The 17,987-nt window shown below is 35.4% G+C and overlaps 1 protein-coding gene across 3 annotated transcripts in view; it reads right to left on the reverse strand.

The window, feature by feature from the left end:
- The window catches only part of LOC117318164 (neurogenic locus notch homolog protein 2-like), a 51,518-nt gene that overhangs the window by 12,691 nt on the left and 20,840 nt on the right, over positions 1 to 17,987 (reverse strand). For 2 of the 3 annotated variants that reach the window (XM_033873183.1, XM_033873181.1), the window contains exons 3-21: positions 17,859 to 17,962; positions 17,347 to 17,475; positions 16,585 to 16,764; positions 15,778 to 15,890; positions 15,427 to 15,544; positions 14,722 to 14,730; positions 13,428 to 13,538; positions 10,370 to 10,486; positions 8,995 to 9,108; positions 8,750 to 8,866; positions 8,147 to 8,260; positions 7,889 to 8,005; positions 7,484 to 7,597; positions 4,806 to 4,922; positions 3,921 to 4,034; positions 3,675 to 3,791; positions 2,989 to 3,102; positions 2,638 to 2,754; positions 2,258 to 2,371 (exon numbers count right to left, since the gene is read on the reverse strand). In XM_033873183.1, the coding sequence (XP_033729074.1) occupies positions 2,258 to 2,371; positions 2,638 to 2,754; positions 2,989 to 3,102; positions 3,675 to 3,791; positions 3,921 to 4,034; positions 4,806 to 4,922; positions 7,484 to 7,597; positions 7,889 to 8,005; positions 8,147 to 8,260; positions 8,750 to 8,866; positions 8,995 to 9,108; positions 10,370 to 10,486; positions 13,428 to 13,538; positions 14,722 to 14,730; positions 15,427 to 15,544; positions 15,778 to 15,890; positions 16,585 to 16,764; positions 17,347 to 17,475; positions 17,859 to 17,962 (2,150 nt within the window). The remainder of the gene's footprint in view (positions 1 to 2,257; positions 2,372 to 2,637; positions 2,755 to 2,988; positions 3,103 to 3,674; positions 3,792 to 3,920; positions 4,035 to 4,805; positions 4,923 to 7,483; positions 7,598 to 7,888; positions 8,006 to 8,146; positions 8,261 to 8,749; positions 8,867 to 8,994; positions 9,109 to 10,369; positions 10,487 to 13,427; positions 13,539 to 14,721; positions 14,731 to 15,426; positions 15,545 to 15,777; positions 15,891 to 16,584; positions 16,765 to 17,346; positions 17,476 to 17,858; positions 17,963 to 17,987) is intronic. The other variant, XM_033873184.1, reaches the window with a different exon arrangement.

Consider the following 17,987-nt stretch of genomic DNA (forward strand, 5'->3'; position numbering starts at 1 on the left):
GATTTCCCTAACATCACTGACAAGTCCTAGAAGAACGAAACAGCTGTATGATTTCCCTAGCATCACAGACAAGTCCTAGAAGGACGAAACAGCTGTATGATGCCCCTAACATCACTGACAAGTCCTAGAAGGACAAAACAGCTGCATGATGCTCCTAACATTACTGACAAGTCCTGGAAGGACGAAACAGGTGTAAGATGTCCCAAACATCACTGACGAGACCTAGAAGGATGGATGTCCCTAGCATCACTGACAAGTCCTAGAAGAACGAAACAGCTGTATGATTTCCCTAGCATCACTGACAAGTCCTAGAAGGACAAAACAGCTGTATGATGCCCCTAACATCACTGACGAGTCCTAGCAGGACGAAACAGCTGTATGATGCCCCTAACATCACTGACAAGTCATAGAAGGACAAAACAGCTGCACGATGCAGTTTAATTAATTTTGGCTCTATTGCATCTAACATTTTGTTTTGTTTTGAAAGATGATGATATCTAGTGTGTCTTCTGTATAATTCGTTAAGAATGCCAGATGGTAGACAACGCTGGTGAGTTTTTCAGTCCCCAAGGTTGATGGTCGACAGCTTGTCACGTTTTAATCATTTCAATGATGACAAGGCTCATAATACATATTTGCACTCCACATTCTTTTGAATGCAATTGTGAAATTTGTTAAATTTATTGAATTATGGGTCTTTTTTATCTCCCATATAAGATCTTGACATTTTTGTCTAGCTATTGCGAGTGTTTTGGTCGACTTCTAAGATCAAGACTTCGGGTGTCTAGCATCACCAACGAGTACTAGAAGAACGAGACAGCTGTGCACTGGTAAAATGTTATCTTCTGAGAAATTAAATGACACACACGTTTTTAAAAGAGTCCTCCCCGTGAGCGCAACCAAAACAACAACAACAACAAAAAACAAAACAAAAAACAAACAAAAACAAAACAAAAACAAAACAGAAAGAAAATAAAACAACAAAAAACAAACAAACATACATACACATGAATGTGTTGCATTATTTTTATTTCCATGGTAAGGTCATGTTTTTTCTTCCATCATATAATATTTGTCAAAATCTATCACTCTAAACAAGATTATGTGATTTCATTTATGACAAAATTATTTCTTTTTGCAATTAATATTCAAATCTCAATATTGTGGTGAAATAGAAATGCTCCACAAAATACAATTCTTACGAGTAGTTAAAGCTTCTAATCTGATTAAAAATTCTCTTAGTAACCACTAAACATATACTAGAAATGGTGGTATTTTCAATCCATATTGGTGTGAAATGACCTTTTTTTTCTCAAAAAGTCGAGGTTTCGAGATAATTACCATGCAAAGGCAGTAGCTTTTTGCAATAAAGTAACTGGTTGCGCAAAGATCACTGGTGTCAATTTTCATGACAATCGCTTCATTATTTCCTGACCGTGTTGTATCCTCTTAATTCATTCTGGCTCAACTGTATCTAACTTTCAATTAGTTTTGAATGGTGCTAATAAGTTGTGTGTATTACAAGGTTTCAAAGGAGATGACCGGTAGACATTATTTATTGATTTCGCTCGACGTTTTATATATACAAACACAAATCTGAAAAATGAAAATTATTGAACCATTTCGACAAATAACATATACCATTAAGAGTATCACTGATATACAATACATACACTTACCTACCAGGGAAACACTTGAGTAGTGAATGCCGGTACAGATTGACTGATTATTAAAGCACATTCTAGGCTCACTCGCTTTCACACAGCGCGTGCTGATTTCGCTTGCGCTGGTGATAGTGGTCTTCTTAAGCGTCTACTATAGTTATTATAATCTAACTATTGAAGAAGCGAACTCACTTTGGTTACATGTAATGCGCATATGTAGAGAAACAAGAAGTTACAATGCGCATGTCTAGTCGAATTGGCTCAACTACTTGGTCCGACTATAGCAACTAGACTTGGAGCATGCGTCGCCATTTGGAAGCATTGACAGTGATTGTTATTTATACACATACGTAATCACAAGACGGAATAGCCTTAACTAAAGTAGTTGACGCCCGAAGTAGACCAAGGTGTACCAAGTAAATCCTGTTACAAGTGTCTTTCGTACAAGCCTTTCATTTGTTACGTTATTGGTATCTCTATTATTTTAACATATTGTTACTTAATTTGTATATCCTTTAAACTTTATTGCGAAAACAATAGTTTCCTTCACAATGAAATAACTTTAACATCAGAAGCAATTAAATATACATCACCTGACCAAGTGCAATTTGTATCGCTGTATCCGCTTGCGCATGCGCAGGTATATGTCAGACCGGCAGGTTGGCATGTTCCTCCATTTTGACAAGGATTTGATAGTGCACACGGTACTAAAGCAATTAAGTTGACAAAGTTAGATAATGATGATCAAATAAATCAACTTAGTAATAAATAAGACAGTAAAACATGTCATTTGTTTTCCAAAATTTTGTTGAATTATATTTTGAGAAAATACTCCCAATAAACTTTATCTATTCATCCGTCTTCACCGGGCAAGCATTACTTTATGTAGCTTATGATGAATTATAAATCGTTATTACGGCTGATTTTAAGACTATTTGTCGACAACGATCAGAGTATTATTGATAATGCTAACGTTCACTTTCGCAGTCTCCTCCACTGTAGCCTGAAGCACATGAACACGTGTATGTACCGGAAGATGGGTTTGCGCATGTCGCTCCGTTCTGACAAGGAGCGTCGACGATACAGGAATCTATTTTTAAAAAGTCGGGAAATGAGAGGTCAATGATTTATGTTTGAAAAACAGATGCAATAGTCAAGTATACCTCAACTGCAGAGATATTACAACATATTGAAATCGTCATTGAAACCGGATTCAAGAACAACTTTTCATATAGATATATAAGATTTGGTATTTCAAAAGGTAACCTTTATCAGTAAATAAGTGTATTTTTTCTTTAATTTGATTTTGATAAGATCACGTTACCTTTATAAGTACAGTTGGTATCACTATATCCTGATGCGCATGCGCATGTGTAAGTGAATCCTGAAGGCTGGCATGTACCACCATTTTGACAAGGAAGATCGATTATACAAGGTACTGTACGATAAAAAACAACGTGCTTTAATGATGCATGTTTACATTTGTGTGACAATTGCACGGTATCGACGAGAGGTGATTTAAAGGACTTTAGATTATAGTAAACGCGTGCCTAAATAGACATCAGGATTTTACCATGTCGTCGACGATAGTCGACAATCACAAGGACTGCTCCATATAAAGAATCAGATGGCTGGTAATATGTATTTTCTTTCATTTTAAATAATCAAATTCTAAATTCAACGTTGGATAACAAAATACATAGGTAATGCCAATATAAAAAAAATTAATTACGTTACCATGTAATTTATAGTTCTTATACACATAATATCGTGGCATTTCAATGCTTAATTAATAGGATTTGATATCTTATGTTGCTTCACAGGTACAGAGGTATGTACATGTATATAACACACAATATTAAACGGTAAAAAATTAAACCATTTACAAATCTTTTATTGTCATATGTAAAGGTATTCAAGTTTTTTTTATATTACTCTCTCAGCCCAACAGTGAAATGACTTGGTGTCTTTGGCTTAAGTAAAAAAAAACATCAATTAAATAACTCCTACGTTTGTTGTCACAGTCTGTTCCACTATAGCCATTTACGCATGTGCACGTGTAAGTTCCAGACGAAGGGTTGATGCACGTGGCGCCGTTCTGACATGGTGAGGTTAGAATACACGGGTCTGCAATAAAGGTATTATATGTCGTTGATGTTCTGATTAAAAAACCAGTATTTGTTAGTTAATCAATTTCAACTAATAAAAGAATAATCTTTAAACCCGTTTTCTTTTGATTTTATCGCCTACTTTTACCTGACAATTCACAATTTGTCCCGCTGTATCCGGTCGCACATCCACACGTGTAATTAAACCCTACTGGCTGACAGGTCCCACCGTTCTGACAGGGTGTCCCAAGGTCACATGGTACTTAACACAAAGTTAAACATGTTTAAATCATATTGATTAACTATCCCGTTTGACTTTTGTTGATTGCAATTGACAGTGTTTTTATTTGTGGTATAACAATATAAATCAAGATGAACCTTTGGGGCAATGCCAACATGACTTGATTACATTGCACTGCACAATGTTGAAGGTTGATATACATGCAGGTATACCACAAGTTTAGTTTTATGACTTTATTTTAATACATATTAATGCATCATAATTATGAAGAATGATTCTAGCAATATTAAGTTTCGTCGAAATTGAGTCCATTGTGAAATTTACCCCACTTTACCCCTCATAGCTCGAAATGGCCTCTGTCCTGACCTCTTTTTTTTATGTCATATCATGAACTCCTAACCTCAAGGTATTTATATGCAATAAATGAAACTTATCGGAGATAACCACCAGAGGGCCCAAATTGACACCCTCCTTTAAATAATGTTTACTGAAGCGTTATGCAAGTGTAGGTCGAAATAAATCGTAAAGTCTCGCTGTATTACGTAATCATAAAATGTTAAAATTGCAATAGTGAAAGAATGATACGTAGTATTCAACAGATGTCTCCTAAACAAATGTTAAATGATTTAGGGATCTTGGAAACATACGTACAATGCAGTCTGTAGCTTCTAGTGAACTACATAACGTAAATAACAAATAGACATTGACGACATTGTTCTGAGACAATGGTGAGTAAGGTAAGCCATCCGTATTAGAATTGATTTAATTAAGGAAAGGTAAGTATATACTCACAAGTGTTTTCACAGTCGGTTCCGCTATAACCAGTGGGGCACGTGCATGTGTACATGTTAGATGACGGATTGTTGCAAGTGGCACCATTTTGGCACGGCGAGATCAAAGTACACGGATCTATAAATATATGCCTCACAAATGTCATGTTTTTAAATCACAATCAATGAGATAAAAAAGCACGGCATCTAGGGACTGAAATGTAAAGTCTATTCGAATCCGGGAAGTATCGCGTTAGTGTTCGGCGTTTAAATTATCTGCGCATTTCAGCTCCGTGTAAGAAAAAATCATATTCGGAGAAAATACTTGGTTTTACACATATATTGATAGAATATTAATGATAACGCTAATTGAATGATATTGACAAGTTATTTTGAATATAATCATTAAAGTTTTATACAATTCTGTGTTTTATTCCTCATTCCCTTCGTGATTGTTCTGTAAAGAATTGTACAAATGAAACAGAAGTTATTAGCACCTTTTAAAACAAGCTTTAGGTAGAGTGTATAGTTGTCTCACTCTACGGATATGACGTTCATATCCCGGTTAAAGTTCACACTGAATAGATTCAGGCTCACATTTAAGTTGTGGTTCGTGTTCAAGATGTCGTTCGCATTCAAGATATGATTGTTCTCCTTCAAACTTCTTGTGATGAAATCCTTCTATAGCGATCACTGTATTTTTCCACAGTTGAACTGTTACCATTTTTACTGAACCAGCGATATAGTTCAGACTCAAGCGTTGCGGTCTGTTTCAGTAGTAGAGTCTGATCAACGCTGAGTATCCGCATAATCTTTTGCGATTGCCTTTTTTCCAAAATGTTTTTTCTGAACTCAAAGTCTTCGACTGGATCCTCTCCCAGTCATGGTAGATTGTCCCTAATTTCCCCGGACTCACACCGGTAAGTGGCGTTGTCCTGTACATTATAAGATAATCTGACAACGCCTCACTCCAGTCTTTCTTTTCACTAGCGCAAACTTCAGTCTCCTCACTAAGGAACGATTTTGCCTTCTAAAATACTCAACAAGAACTGATCACTGACGAACTGTGCTCCATCATCTGTTGTGATTTAAAATTGGGATACTATGTGTTTAGAATATTCTTAAGCCTTTTGACAATGTTGTCAGACGTGCTGTGCAATAATTCAACTTCCATATACCTACTGTAACAGTCTTCTACTACAAACAGGAATTATCATGAAGATAGCGGTCCACTTGGTAGCTCGGTTCTTTTTTACCTGTTCAGGTTGCGGAAGCAATCTCTTAGTTTTGCAGTATTTTTGCTACAACTCGGCCAATCCCTGGCCACAACGTGTTTGTAAGAACCGTTTTTTTTTGCAGCCAATACTCCTTCTCTTAACGATACAGGAATAATTCTTCTGGAACCAAGAAATTGACAAGGCCTAGGAAGCTTCTGACTTAACTGACTGACTCTGGCTTCCTGGCATTCTTCACAGCAGATACTTTTCCTATCATCTGGACTGATCCCTTTAAATGACAACTAATGTCCCATGACCTCCAGTTCGTGTAGGTTGAACCTGCCTTGTCCGCGTTTAGGATTTTAGCCTTATCATGTAGCCTAAACAAGCCTTCCAGATTTATGTCATGCTCCTCCTTATGCTACCATGGACAACTATATCATCGAAAATGTTCCTTGCCCCTGTGCAAGTTCTCAAAACCTATCCTCAAACGGGATAGTAAAGGACGAACTTACTGTTCTACGGGTTGGACGGTTTCATCAACAGGTATGTAAAGCTTGACGTCCTTTAGTTTACAAAGTTTGTTGAAGCAATCTTTGTACCTCGTAATGACTGGTAGTCTTCACCGACTACATCGAACCCTACTCTCGACACTCTCCCGCAATAATTGTACCTGCTGTCCCCCTGTATGATCTATCTTAAGCGCCGGCTAAATTCGGGAAGTTATCTGTTCTTTACTCTCTAATAAACTTCCTTCTTCCTATTGTCTCCCTTGAATGTGAAGTAAATATCTTGACGTACAACTCCACAACAATGAATAGCAAAAATTTGGACTGTTATGGGTTAACATAACCTTGACATTTTTGTAAAGTTTAAACGAGCGTATCCCATTTCTCCATCATTTCCAAACTGACGTAGACGTATGACAAGGATGTCAGTGATTCTAAGGACCTCAAGTGGTTAACATGGAAGGCGACCGATTCACCCGAAATAGGTCAAAAGAAATATTGTATTCTTGATTGGGGATACAAAACAGCCATAATTCAATCATAATTGATATCATTGCATTTGAAAAGAAGGTTTAATACATGTTAAACCTCGGGGACTGAAAAGTCCACCAACAGTATCTACTACCTGCTATCTCTAATGACTTTATAAAAGACACACAAGATGTTAACACTCAATGCAACTAAGGAGTTTATGCAGTAGAGCCAGCATACAGCAGCTTTGTCCTGAGTACTTGAATGTATCATCATGGTGGGGGACTACATAATTGATTCAAGTTGCATTAGCTTTGAAATCAATTCCATACCATAATTAATTTGGAGAGAAAACAATATGTTTTAGTACATTAATTTTTACTGATATGATTATTCTTGTTGTGTCGTATCCTAGTATTGTTATCACAGTTACCCCCCCCCCCTTAAAGAATTGAAATCAACTTTAGTATTAACCTGTGTTATATGCAATTAAATATACTTACCCTCCCAAGTACAATTTGTATCGCTGTATCCGCTTGCGCATGCGCAGGTATATGTTAGACCAGAAGGTTGGCATGTTCCTCCATTTTGACAAGGATTTGACAGTGCACACGGTACTTAAAACAATTAAGTTCAGGTAATCAAATATAGATGACCGAATGGATTAACACAGTAACAAGTTAGACAGTTAAACATCCATTGTATGTTGTGACATTTTCTCTTTGAATTGCTTTTCCACAATAGTGTATATGATATATTAAGAGCATTTTCTGAGTACACTTTCTCTCCTCATCCGTCTCCATCAACATTAGTTTATTTAGGTTATTAAACGATGCTAAGATAGAAATCATACAGTTTCTTATTTCTTTTTGTTACAGATCTTTCATCAATGGTGTTGTTATACTTACTTTCACTTTCGCAGTCTCCACCACTGTATCCAGAAGCACATGAACACGTGTATGTACCAGAAGATGGGTTTGCGCATGTCGCTCCATTCTGACAAGGAGCGTCGACGATGCAGGAATCTTTTGAATAAGATATAAGCCAATAGTTCCAAACATAAATGCATAGGACGTTTACAGAGATGTGTTGCATATTATAACTAATCACTGAAAGATGATATAAAAAGTTTTTTTTCAAAATTCAGTTTGAAAATAAAACGTTACCTTTATAAGTACAATTGGTGTCACTGTATCCTGATACGCATGCGCATGTGTAGGTAAATCCAGACGGCTGACATGTTCCGCCATTTTGACACGGGAGATCGATTATACACGGTACTGTAGGATAGAAAATAAATGAAACAGCTACATCAAGATATCAACGATTCACAAGGAAGTGTGATTTATAGGACTGTAAATGACACCCATCGCGTGCCCAATTTTTCGTCATGACCTTTAGCATGGAGTCGGAGAGAGATTAACGTCAACACTGCTGTTCCATAATAAGAATCATACATACACATTTATATATTCTTTTATTTTACTTGTACATAGAAAAAAAATCATTTTAAGACACCCTATGGCCAATCTTGAGCTATCTTGACATAATTTTTGATAACATTATATATATGATATCAAGACAGTTCATTGTTTAAATACATGCATACTGTCATTATGCGTTTCATTTTGCTTCAATGTTACAAAATTATGAAAAATCCAGCAATGAGAACATTTAAGCATTCGATTTGCCATATAGTTATTTGAATTATATATATATGATATATGGGGGAACATGAAATATACATTAAACTTTGTTTTTAATCTTACATTTGTTGTCACAGTTGGTTCCGCTATATCCATTTACGCATGTGCACGTGTAGGTTCCGGACGAAGGGTTGATGCACGTGGCGCCGTTCTGACATGGTGACGTTAGAATACACGGGTCTACAATAAAGAGGCATTAAAATCTGTTGTTCTGGCTGCAATACAAATGGTTTGGATATTTTCATCATCAGTAAAGAACCGTCTTAATAATCGTTATATTTCATTATTCAACTCCTACACATTTTTACCTGACAGTTCACAATTTGTTCCGCTGTATCCGGTCGCACATCCACACGTGTAATTAAACCCTACTGGCTGGCAGGTCCCACTGTTCTGACAGGGTGTCCCAAGGTCACATGGTACTTACAAATGTAAATAAAAATGCAAATATGTGTTAATATTGGCCCATGTTTATGCTGTCTTACTTAGTAATTACCTTTATGGCTCGATAATTCAAAACCAGAGTCATTAAGCAAGGATCGCAATGGTAGTTGATAATAAAAAGAGAATCATGGCGTTTAATCGAAAACGTAATTCTAACTCAAAAATTCAACGAGGGGCAAGTACGAATAGAATATAGATAAACACAGAGATTATGTGTTTCATTAGAGTAAACGTCTTTTCTCTCATTGACAACTCATGACTTGTAAATCTAGGTCAAAATTGATTGGAAATATATATATTTAAAAAACCTGTAAATATAAGATATTTAAAATTGTAATGTTGGAAGCAAAATTTGATATTCTTAAAATGTCTCTAAAGCAAAAAGTTCAGAGTTTTTGCTCCGGTGGAAACAATGATTTAGCTATTAGGAAATGCTTTAACTTAAAATTTTCTGTAGGAAATAATAATTGGAACTAAAAGGAACACACGCAAGCAAGGAACATTCTGTAATGCTTTCCTATGGAGAATTTCAAGTTAAGCAATTTTCTCAAGAAATATTGCTTATACTGGGCCCATAGAGAAGACAGTAAAAACTATTGGTCTCACACTTGCAATACAGCCTTCAAGTTGTTACAGTGTTGTAAAATAACACAATTATTATAAGAAAGAACAAAGAGAAACAATGAAAAATACGTTCGAATTGACCCGAAAAATTCATTAGTCATGCCAAATAATCACATTCAGAACTATCGAAATCTTTGTGGTGGAGGCCTGAAATGTGTCCGCACGTTTTAGAATTCTACAGAGAGAGTGATAAAGACTATTGGTATCACAGAAACACACGTACAATATAATCTGTACATTGTTACGTACATTGTTAAGTATGTTGTCAGTTTCTATATATATATCTATATATAATTGTCAGGTAGTTATAACTACAGTACAGACAAGTAAATTGTCGAATTTTCGAGGCAATCTGCCCCTTTATCAAGACACAGGTAAATTGCATACGACCACATATAGACATGGAACAGTTACACAAATATAGTGGGTATAAACAACAATAAATATCGTTATGTTGTGAAAACGATCCCCCTCGGCCGATAATTAATTCGTCGAGGGCCCATTATGATTAATTAGAAAACATATATATTTCCTTCAAGATCACAAAGAGGGAGAAAACAAGCCATTTCCTTCATTTTACTGGTAGGTCATCGGTATATACAAAAATGTACTCACAAGTGTTTTCACAGTCGGTTCCGCTATAACCGGTCGGGCACGTGCATGTGTACACGTTTGATGACGGATTGTTACACGTGGCACCGTTTTGGCACGGAGATGACAAAGTACACGGATCTATAAATAAATGTCTCAAAAAATGATATTATATAGCCAATGGAATAGGACGGCAATCTGGGAACTGAAAAAGAAGGTATATTATTCTTAATTTACCAAACACAAAGGTATTGTGATTATCTTCCATCGCATACAATCTGAAATGGATGAAGCCTCATTCATGGAATTAAGGGAGGAGTTTGGAAGGGTGTAGAAATGATCAAAGAGAACAAAAATTTAAATGTTATTAACAAGTTGGGAGAGATCACCTTTGACTTTAGATACATCATCATTACTTAGATATTTCTATAATAAACTTGAAGAGAGGAGATAATATCATATTGGTGTGTATACTAGACTCTCCCCCAATTGATTTGAATAGTAGAATCATATCCAATGTAAATATAATACATAGAGGTGAATTTTGTACTTAATAGTAGTTAGACGTGTAGAAATAAATTGTTAATTACAGCGCGATGTATTCACCCGACGTGTATTTGATAATTCTATAAATATTAAGGTGTAATACACGGGAAGCTAATCTGTACCATTCATCAAACAAATAGCTACACCCCATGATATCACCATATTGGTAACTGTACTCCTGTTTATTTACTGTGCGGAAATGTTAACATCAATTTTTCAGTTACACTTTCATCCCGAGCGAGGTATTGTAGTTCCGCCATCCAATCTATATTCTATTGTGTCTGTTGCAGTGACTCTATTCAAATCAATACCATACGAGAGTCCAGTATAAAGTGATTCTGTGGAGCTGCTTGAATGGTCTATCGAATACCAATAATCTTTATATCAGATGCATGCTGAAAATATTAAATGGCACCTACTACATGGGGCGGCGATACACAGTCAAAGCGGGGCGGTCTGATTGAATATGACATGGTTGAAATACAGGAACAGCTACGAGGATGAATATAGGGAATTGTGTTAACTTTTTCATAAAACTTACAAAAGATTCCCACCTCTAGGTACGAATTTATAGATAGTTACATTGTATACTAAATGATAACGGTAAAACTCGCATTTTACGGCTTTTTAGTCCATATAAGAATTTGAAGTGATAATTCCTAAAAAAAACAACAACAAACAAACAAACAAACAAACAAACAAACAAACAAAAACCATCGAAGACGATGTCGCTTAATGCGTTATTCTCGACTCTATGTTTATTAGTGCTATGTACAGATATATTACCAAGTTTTCTTAAAAGTCTTCGACAACATTTTTAAACGACGTGTTGTAAACGCTTAGGATCAGCATAAATCATTGCTTTTTTGCAACCCTGTAATACACAGTACGACCTGAAACGTCTATTTACGTGCCTGAGTAGAAAACAAAACAAAGTACAGTGTTCTTATTTTTCAAACCAAAACGTCTATCCTCCCGAACATTGCTTTACAATGTGCTTAAATGAATATAAAACATATTACTCCTAAAAGCCTGTGAAACCTGCATCTTCTATATTTCGTTGGTGTGAATAAAAGATTGGATTTATTGTACGACACATTTCGATCGGATGATTTTAAATACCGAGACAATGACATGACGTCGGCAGAAAATGCCATTTTAGAGAATGATATAATATAATATTTTTTTCCTGTTCAAAGCTAAACCTTCAACCTGACATTCATAGCATTTCCATTGAAATCATATTCTTTTTATCGAATATGAGTCCATGGAACCCTGGTTAATTGCATGATTGTGTCAATAACAAGTTTAACACAGTTTAACCAAATTGCTTTTTGAAGGAAAACAATAATTGTTGAAGAATTATGTGTTAATCAATTCCATATATGTGCATACTATCCTGTATATTTACCCTTCGTCCATCGTGTATGTAGTTGCTCTATATATTTCGTTGAAGAGAAACTATCTAGAATTGTGTGAACCATAGCCATTATTACCTGATTCGTGTTCAGTGTTCACCAGATCCTCGTCTGGTACCGCTTCAATAGAACTGACAGGCGATGCTTGCAGATCGTAACGCTATTGTTTGGAGGACAATATGCTGCCAGATCGTTTTATACTGTAGTGAAACTTTGATTCCGTGCACTTTTTAGTCCATCGATTTTCGTCACAAACATGTGATTTGTACGGATTTTTTTTTCAGATTTTGTAATAACCTTCTGAGCGAAGCTCTAACAAACGAGACATTTTGAAAACTTCCTGTTTAGTTTTTTTTACTTAGATTAAACCTTCATAGGGAAGTAAAAATTTAATAATATGATTGCGTAAGTTAAAATACAACATATCAATTTTCCTTAAATTTTGGTAAAACTGAACAATCTTTTACCTGATATAAAATGTTTTCGGGAAACACAATCACATCTTCAATATTTTAAATGCATGAACAATAAAAGGCGAATTGATATAACAATTCTTGTACAGAAACAGTAAATGAAACCAATACATACCTGTATAACTCGTGATTCCAGACGGACCGCCGAAAAAAATATTAGCGTGCGTTTTTTGTTTTTCAAAATTAATATTAGATTTGTTGTGGGCGTGACGAGAACATGGAAATAACAGATGTTATATCAGGAATATTAGGTGCGTAATGTCATTATTGTCAGTTGTATAACATGGACATAGGGTATAACAACAAGGAGAAAGAGCCGTATATACTGTAAACTTTGTGCTGCTACTGATGTTTCAAATTTTTCGTGGGTTGTAACTTTTATAAAAGAGTAGATAAGTGTATTTACTATTTTTTCCTTATTTTCAAGGTACATAATTTTCAAGATTTCTATTCAATAACCCCTCGGCCCCCAAAACAGGAGCCTTTAAAATCAAAAGTGTATATACAGTATACATGACATCACACGAAATTGTACTTGGTAGTAAACATATAAAACTCATTAAATTAACAATGGTATACCCCTAGGTATTTCAAACTTTTTGTGTGTGTTAGAAGAGCAACCAGTAACAAAAACAAAATACTTACCAATCTGGTCACAGTTCGTCCCTCCGTAACCTGTCGGACAAGTACACGTGTACACCACGCCTGCATAAGTGCACGTGCCTCCATTTTGACAGGGATCAGGATCACAAGGGCCTAGAGTACATTAAGTAACATTGTGTTATAAGGAAAATAACAGAAATTTGATTTCATATATACTTCTAAAAATCTTATAAGTTTGTTTTTATTTAATTTCGAATAAATAAAAAAATAAACTTTATTTTACAGCATTTGCCAAACAAGATATGCCAACAACATATATCAATCACGGTTGTTTTGCCCGGATTGAAGCGTGCGATTAGGTCTTACTGTTGGAGGAAACCGGAGAACCAAGGGAAAACGCAAAGGTCGGTCAGTTGACCCCAATACCTTTTCAAATAAATCAAATCAATACTCCTCCAGTTTTATCAAAAATATATTAGGTACTTAAAATCAGTTCCATTCCAATCGAACCTGATTTAATCGGAACATTCTATGTACAACACCAAGTTCCTTACATCGAGACCATTACAACCATATATTAGTTATTACAATCATATATTGGTTAATACAATCGTATATTGATATGCAACCCTGGTAAATCTTAGCTGCAATATACCGCTCGGCTAGAGAAAACTTTTTTGCTCGATATGTTCACTGGTTTATACTAACTGCAGTATACCGCTCGGCTAGAGAGAACTTCACTTTTAGCTCGATCGGCTGATTGTAAGACTAGTAAGACAGAGGTCCCGGATTCGATTCCTAGCGAATGCAGTGATTTTAGTTGATCATGCGCTCCGTTACATTTAAATGTATAGCTTATAATGACACACGTGTCTGTATTATTGTCGTAACCTACTTAAATGGAAAACTTTGACCCAACTTAGTCATCGATATTTATAGAATATGCAATATGTAAACACAAGTAATGAAGACAATTCTGCCTCGTGACTTGTCCAGACTGCATACCCACGACCTACGGTACCAAATCACTTATTCGAGAAATATACCAATTTTAACAATAACACTATTGTGATCTTCAAATAGGATATGGATATTTCGATGTCGTAGTGATGACCCCCCCCCCCCCCCAAAGATTATCATTAAATATATATACGAGTTATTCAAATAGAAATTTGGATATATATAACATGCATGATTATGCAAATATTTTATTGCAAAAGGCAGTTCCTATCAGAACGTGTTGCATCATACTATATTACTTCCGCCAACAGAAATGCGTAATTCCGGATATTAGCATTATGCTAGCGCTGTACAGGGTATAAGAATCGATACTTACGACAAAGGACTGCAGACGCCATATGAAAACAAATAAAAACTTTGTTTTGTATAAAAACGTATAAAATTTAATGACATAATTAATTCTGGTATGATATGCATTTCATCTCTCTTAAAAGGACAAGTCAAATTTATTTTTATCATGATTTTTTTTTTAAAATTTAACCACACTGGATATCAGTTTTATGGCATTAAGTTATTCATTACGAATTTTTACGTCTGGATATATGTATTGTGTATTATGTGATTCGAGTTAATTAAACAAGAAGTGTAAGAGATCATAGTCGTTCGTTTATATTTTACTATTCAATATCAAACAGTCTCTGGGGTGGTGATAAAGTTGTGATTAAAAACATTTCCACGAGAAGATTATATCACAGTTGCTGGAAAATTTGTGCCAGATTACCCCCTGTCAGACACCATTAATGTGAAAAATAAAGCAAGCATATTGGTGTCAATTCATATCTACATTTTAACCACTCGATAATTATTTCTTTTGATGTTGTTCAATTAAAAACCATTAGCATGAGAGGGAAAACGCCGCCGACGCATCGGAGACAACATCCTTTGAGCTAAAACAATACTTTGTTAGACCAAGTTGTCTCTTTAAACGGAAGACAGCCGTATTGATAGATAAGTAAGGTTGTGTATGGTTTGATGATAAAATGACTTCAACAATACATTCTTTCAATAAAATCATTTGTACCATCTGGTGTAAGAGTTGCTTTTCCACCGCCACTAGGAGCTACTGTAGGTGATTGTCCTTTAGCACAACTTCCATCGGTCATACTAACTTCTGTTGTAGAACCTGACATTTGAACAGCCTTTATATGCAAAGACAAAAACAAAAAATGTGAAGAATACATAACAAAATAAATAATGCATGTGTGTCAGTATAAAGTTCTTTGGTGACAAATAGTGATAGAAATGATATTGATATTACGCCATCATTAAACATGTCAGTGAAAGAGAGCAGCATAATAATATAGCATTTTGAAGACGTTTAAAGGGTCTCATATAAAACCATATACATATCAAACATATGACTGATGCTCACAAAGCAGGTAAACCGGAAGTAGTTGGTATTGTCGATACTGCCTGTGTTGAGGGCAGACACGTAGGAGACTGCACTGTCTGTTATGTAGTTGACACAGTTCAGAATTCCTTCCTCTGAAAAACATTCATCAGATATTGATTACAGCGTGGATTATGAATAAATGGCGCGGTATGTGTCCGGGTTTTCACTATTAACCGAGAACGATAAATTATAATTGTAATGTAAGATATCCCTCGTGAGAAATAGTTTTGGTTTAACGGTTGTAAGATTTAGTGTAGATGTTATCTTAAATGCGCTGTGCTAAGAAAACATTCGTTTCATACACCTTTTTGGCACTCGTTGCACTCGCGTCGCTTAACATTAATGACATATCGATCAAAGATGATGGGTGAAATGTACGTATAAAAATAAATGTCACAACTATGACACAGATTGTATTATCTCTAAGGACTTAAGTTTGATAAAAAAAAAACTAAAATCATAATTTGTCTATGAAAATATTTTTTATATAGTAAGATGACGTAGAGTGATGTCATCATTAGTATTACCGCTCACTATTCCGGAACACTTTTCTCTAGGTTCTCCACGCTAATAGATCGCTTGTTCAGTATGCCATCGATTATTGGTAGGATTACATTTTATTTACATATTGGAGTTCTCTTTTTTATGTATACCCTATGATAACTTATCTAAAACTGTTCGGTTTTTTTCTTTTAAATATTGAACTCTGTCGTACTCTATAACATAACATAATAGGCTAACGTTTGGAATGTTGGTGGAATGGGGAAAACTTTGTCTTATACTCACGTGTGAATGCCACAATTGTGCCACATTTTGTGTAGTCAAAAGACATAGTGGTACGATTGGTGCACACATCCCATTGGCTGTCAGATGAACACGAGGTGGCGCCACTGCTGCTGGTGTATGTGTAGTTGAATGTCCCCATCAGATCTAAGGGAACGAACTGTCTAGAGGCCGCCTCATGACCTGCAATGACATTATTGTTAAAACATTTATTTCGGGACTTCAGTGATAAGATATGGCAGCGTTTTGTGATACACTGATATCGTAGGTCTTATATTCTGTGTAACATATTAATTCCAAAAGTTATGGTTAAGCAATAGGAGTCCTTAAAAACTTGACATGCCAAACAGGAATCTTATACAAGAATCATGATAGTCGGGTAGCAACTTGATCAAAGTGATCACATTCTTTAAAAAGTTGATAAACAAGTGATATATCGATTGTTTAGAGGAACAAGGACGTATCTCCAACATGGAGTGCTTAGAAGTAAAGGGCTGTATACATCTCAAACTTAGCCATTTTTAGATTTTGATAACAACTATGATTGAGATTTGTCCATGTTGGAGATACGTCCTTGTTCCTCTAAACAATCGATATTTACACGATTAGAACAGAATATAATTTGACACTAAACTTGCCAACAATAGTAATATAAAAGAAAGGAGAAAAAAACAAAGCAATAAAATGGTAAGCACTGGCAATGGAATAAATCACGTAGCGTTCCTCTACACTGACAACAGCTTAACCCTCTCGATCAACACTGACCTGATTTAACCATCATGTGGTACTCTTCCGTCCCCGGACCGGAAGTACAGTATTTGGAGATGTCGGACGATAGGGCGATACTGGCATCCTCTATAAATACTCTCACGTATGCGGCATTCATTTCCTCCTCTATTAAAATGTGATAAACAATCGATTCAGAAGTTTTGCGATCTTCATTATGATATATAGCAGGATTAGAGTTTAAACATTGCGCTGATTCGCTGTGTTGAATACTTAACGTAAAATCGATGATATTATCAAATTTTCTAATAATTTGACTTTTGGTATGAAAATAATAATATCAATACGCCTAAATTGTTATATCGGCCACGGGGGATTTATCTCAAACATGTTCGTTATGTGAAGAGCCAGTATAAACTTAGTAAATAACAAAAATCATTTTAAAAGTTGATCTGGTGCTTCTAGACCTCGTTCGCTTAGATTTGTCCTTAATGAATGATGCGATGAATAATATACCATTATTCATTTAGATGATTATTAGTTATACTTACTGTACATGAAATAGTAATAGTAGGAGTAGTCTGTCACTTTGTGCCACTTGACACATAAGTAAGAATTCTGAGGAGCTCCGAACAGGTCCACGTTCTGCTCACCTCTGGAATGATAAATGAACTCTTTAA

Source organism: Pecten maximus, chromosome 19 (assembly GCF_902652985.1).
Source record: "Pecten maximus chromosome 19, xPecMax1.1, whole genome shotgun sequence".
Lineage (NCBI taxonomy): Eukaryota > Metazoa > Mollusca > Bivalvia > Pectinida > Pectinidae > Pecten > Pecten maximus.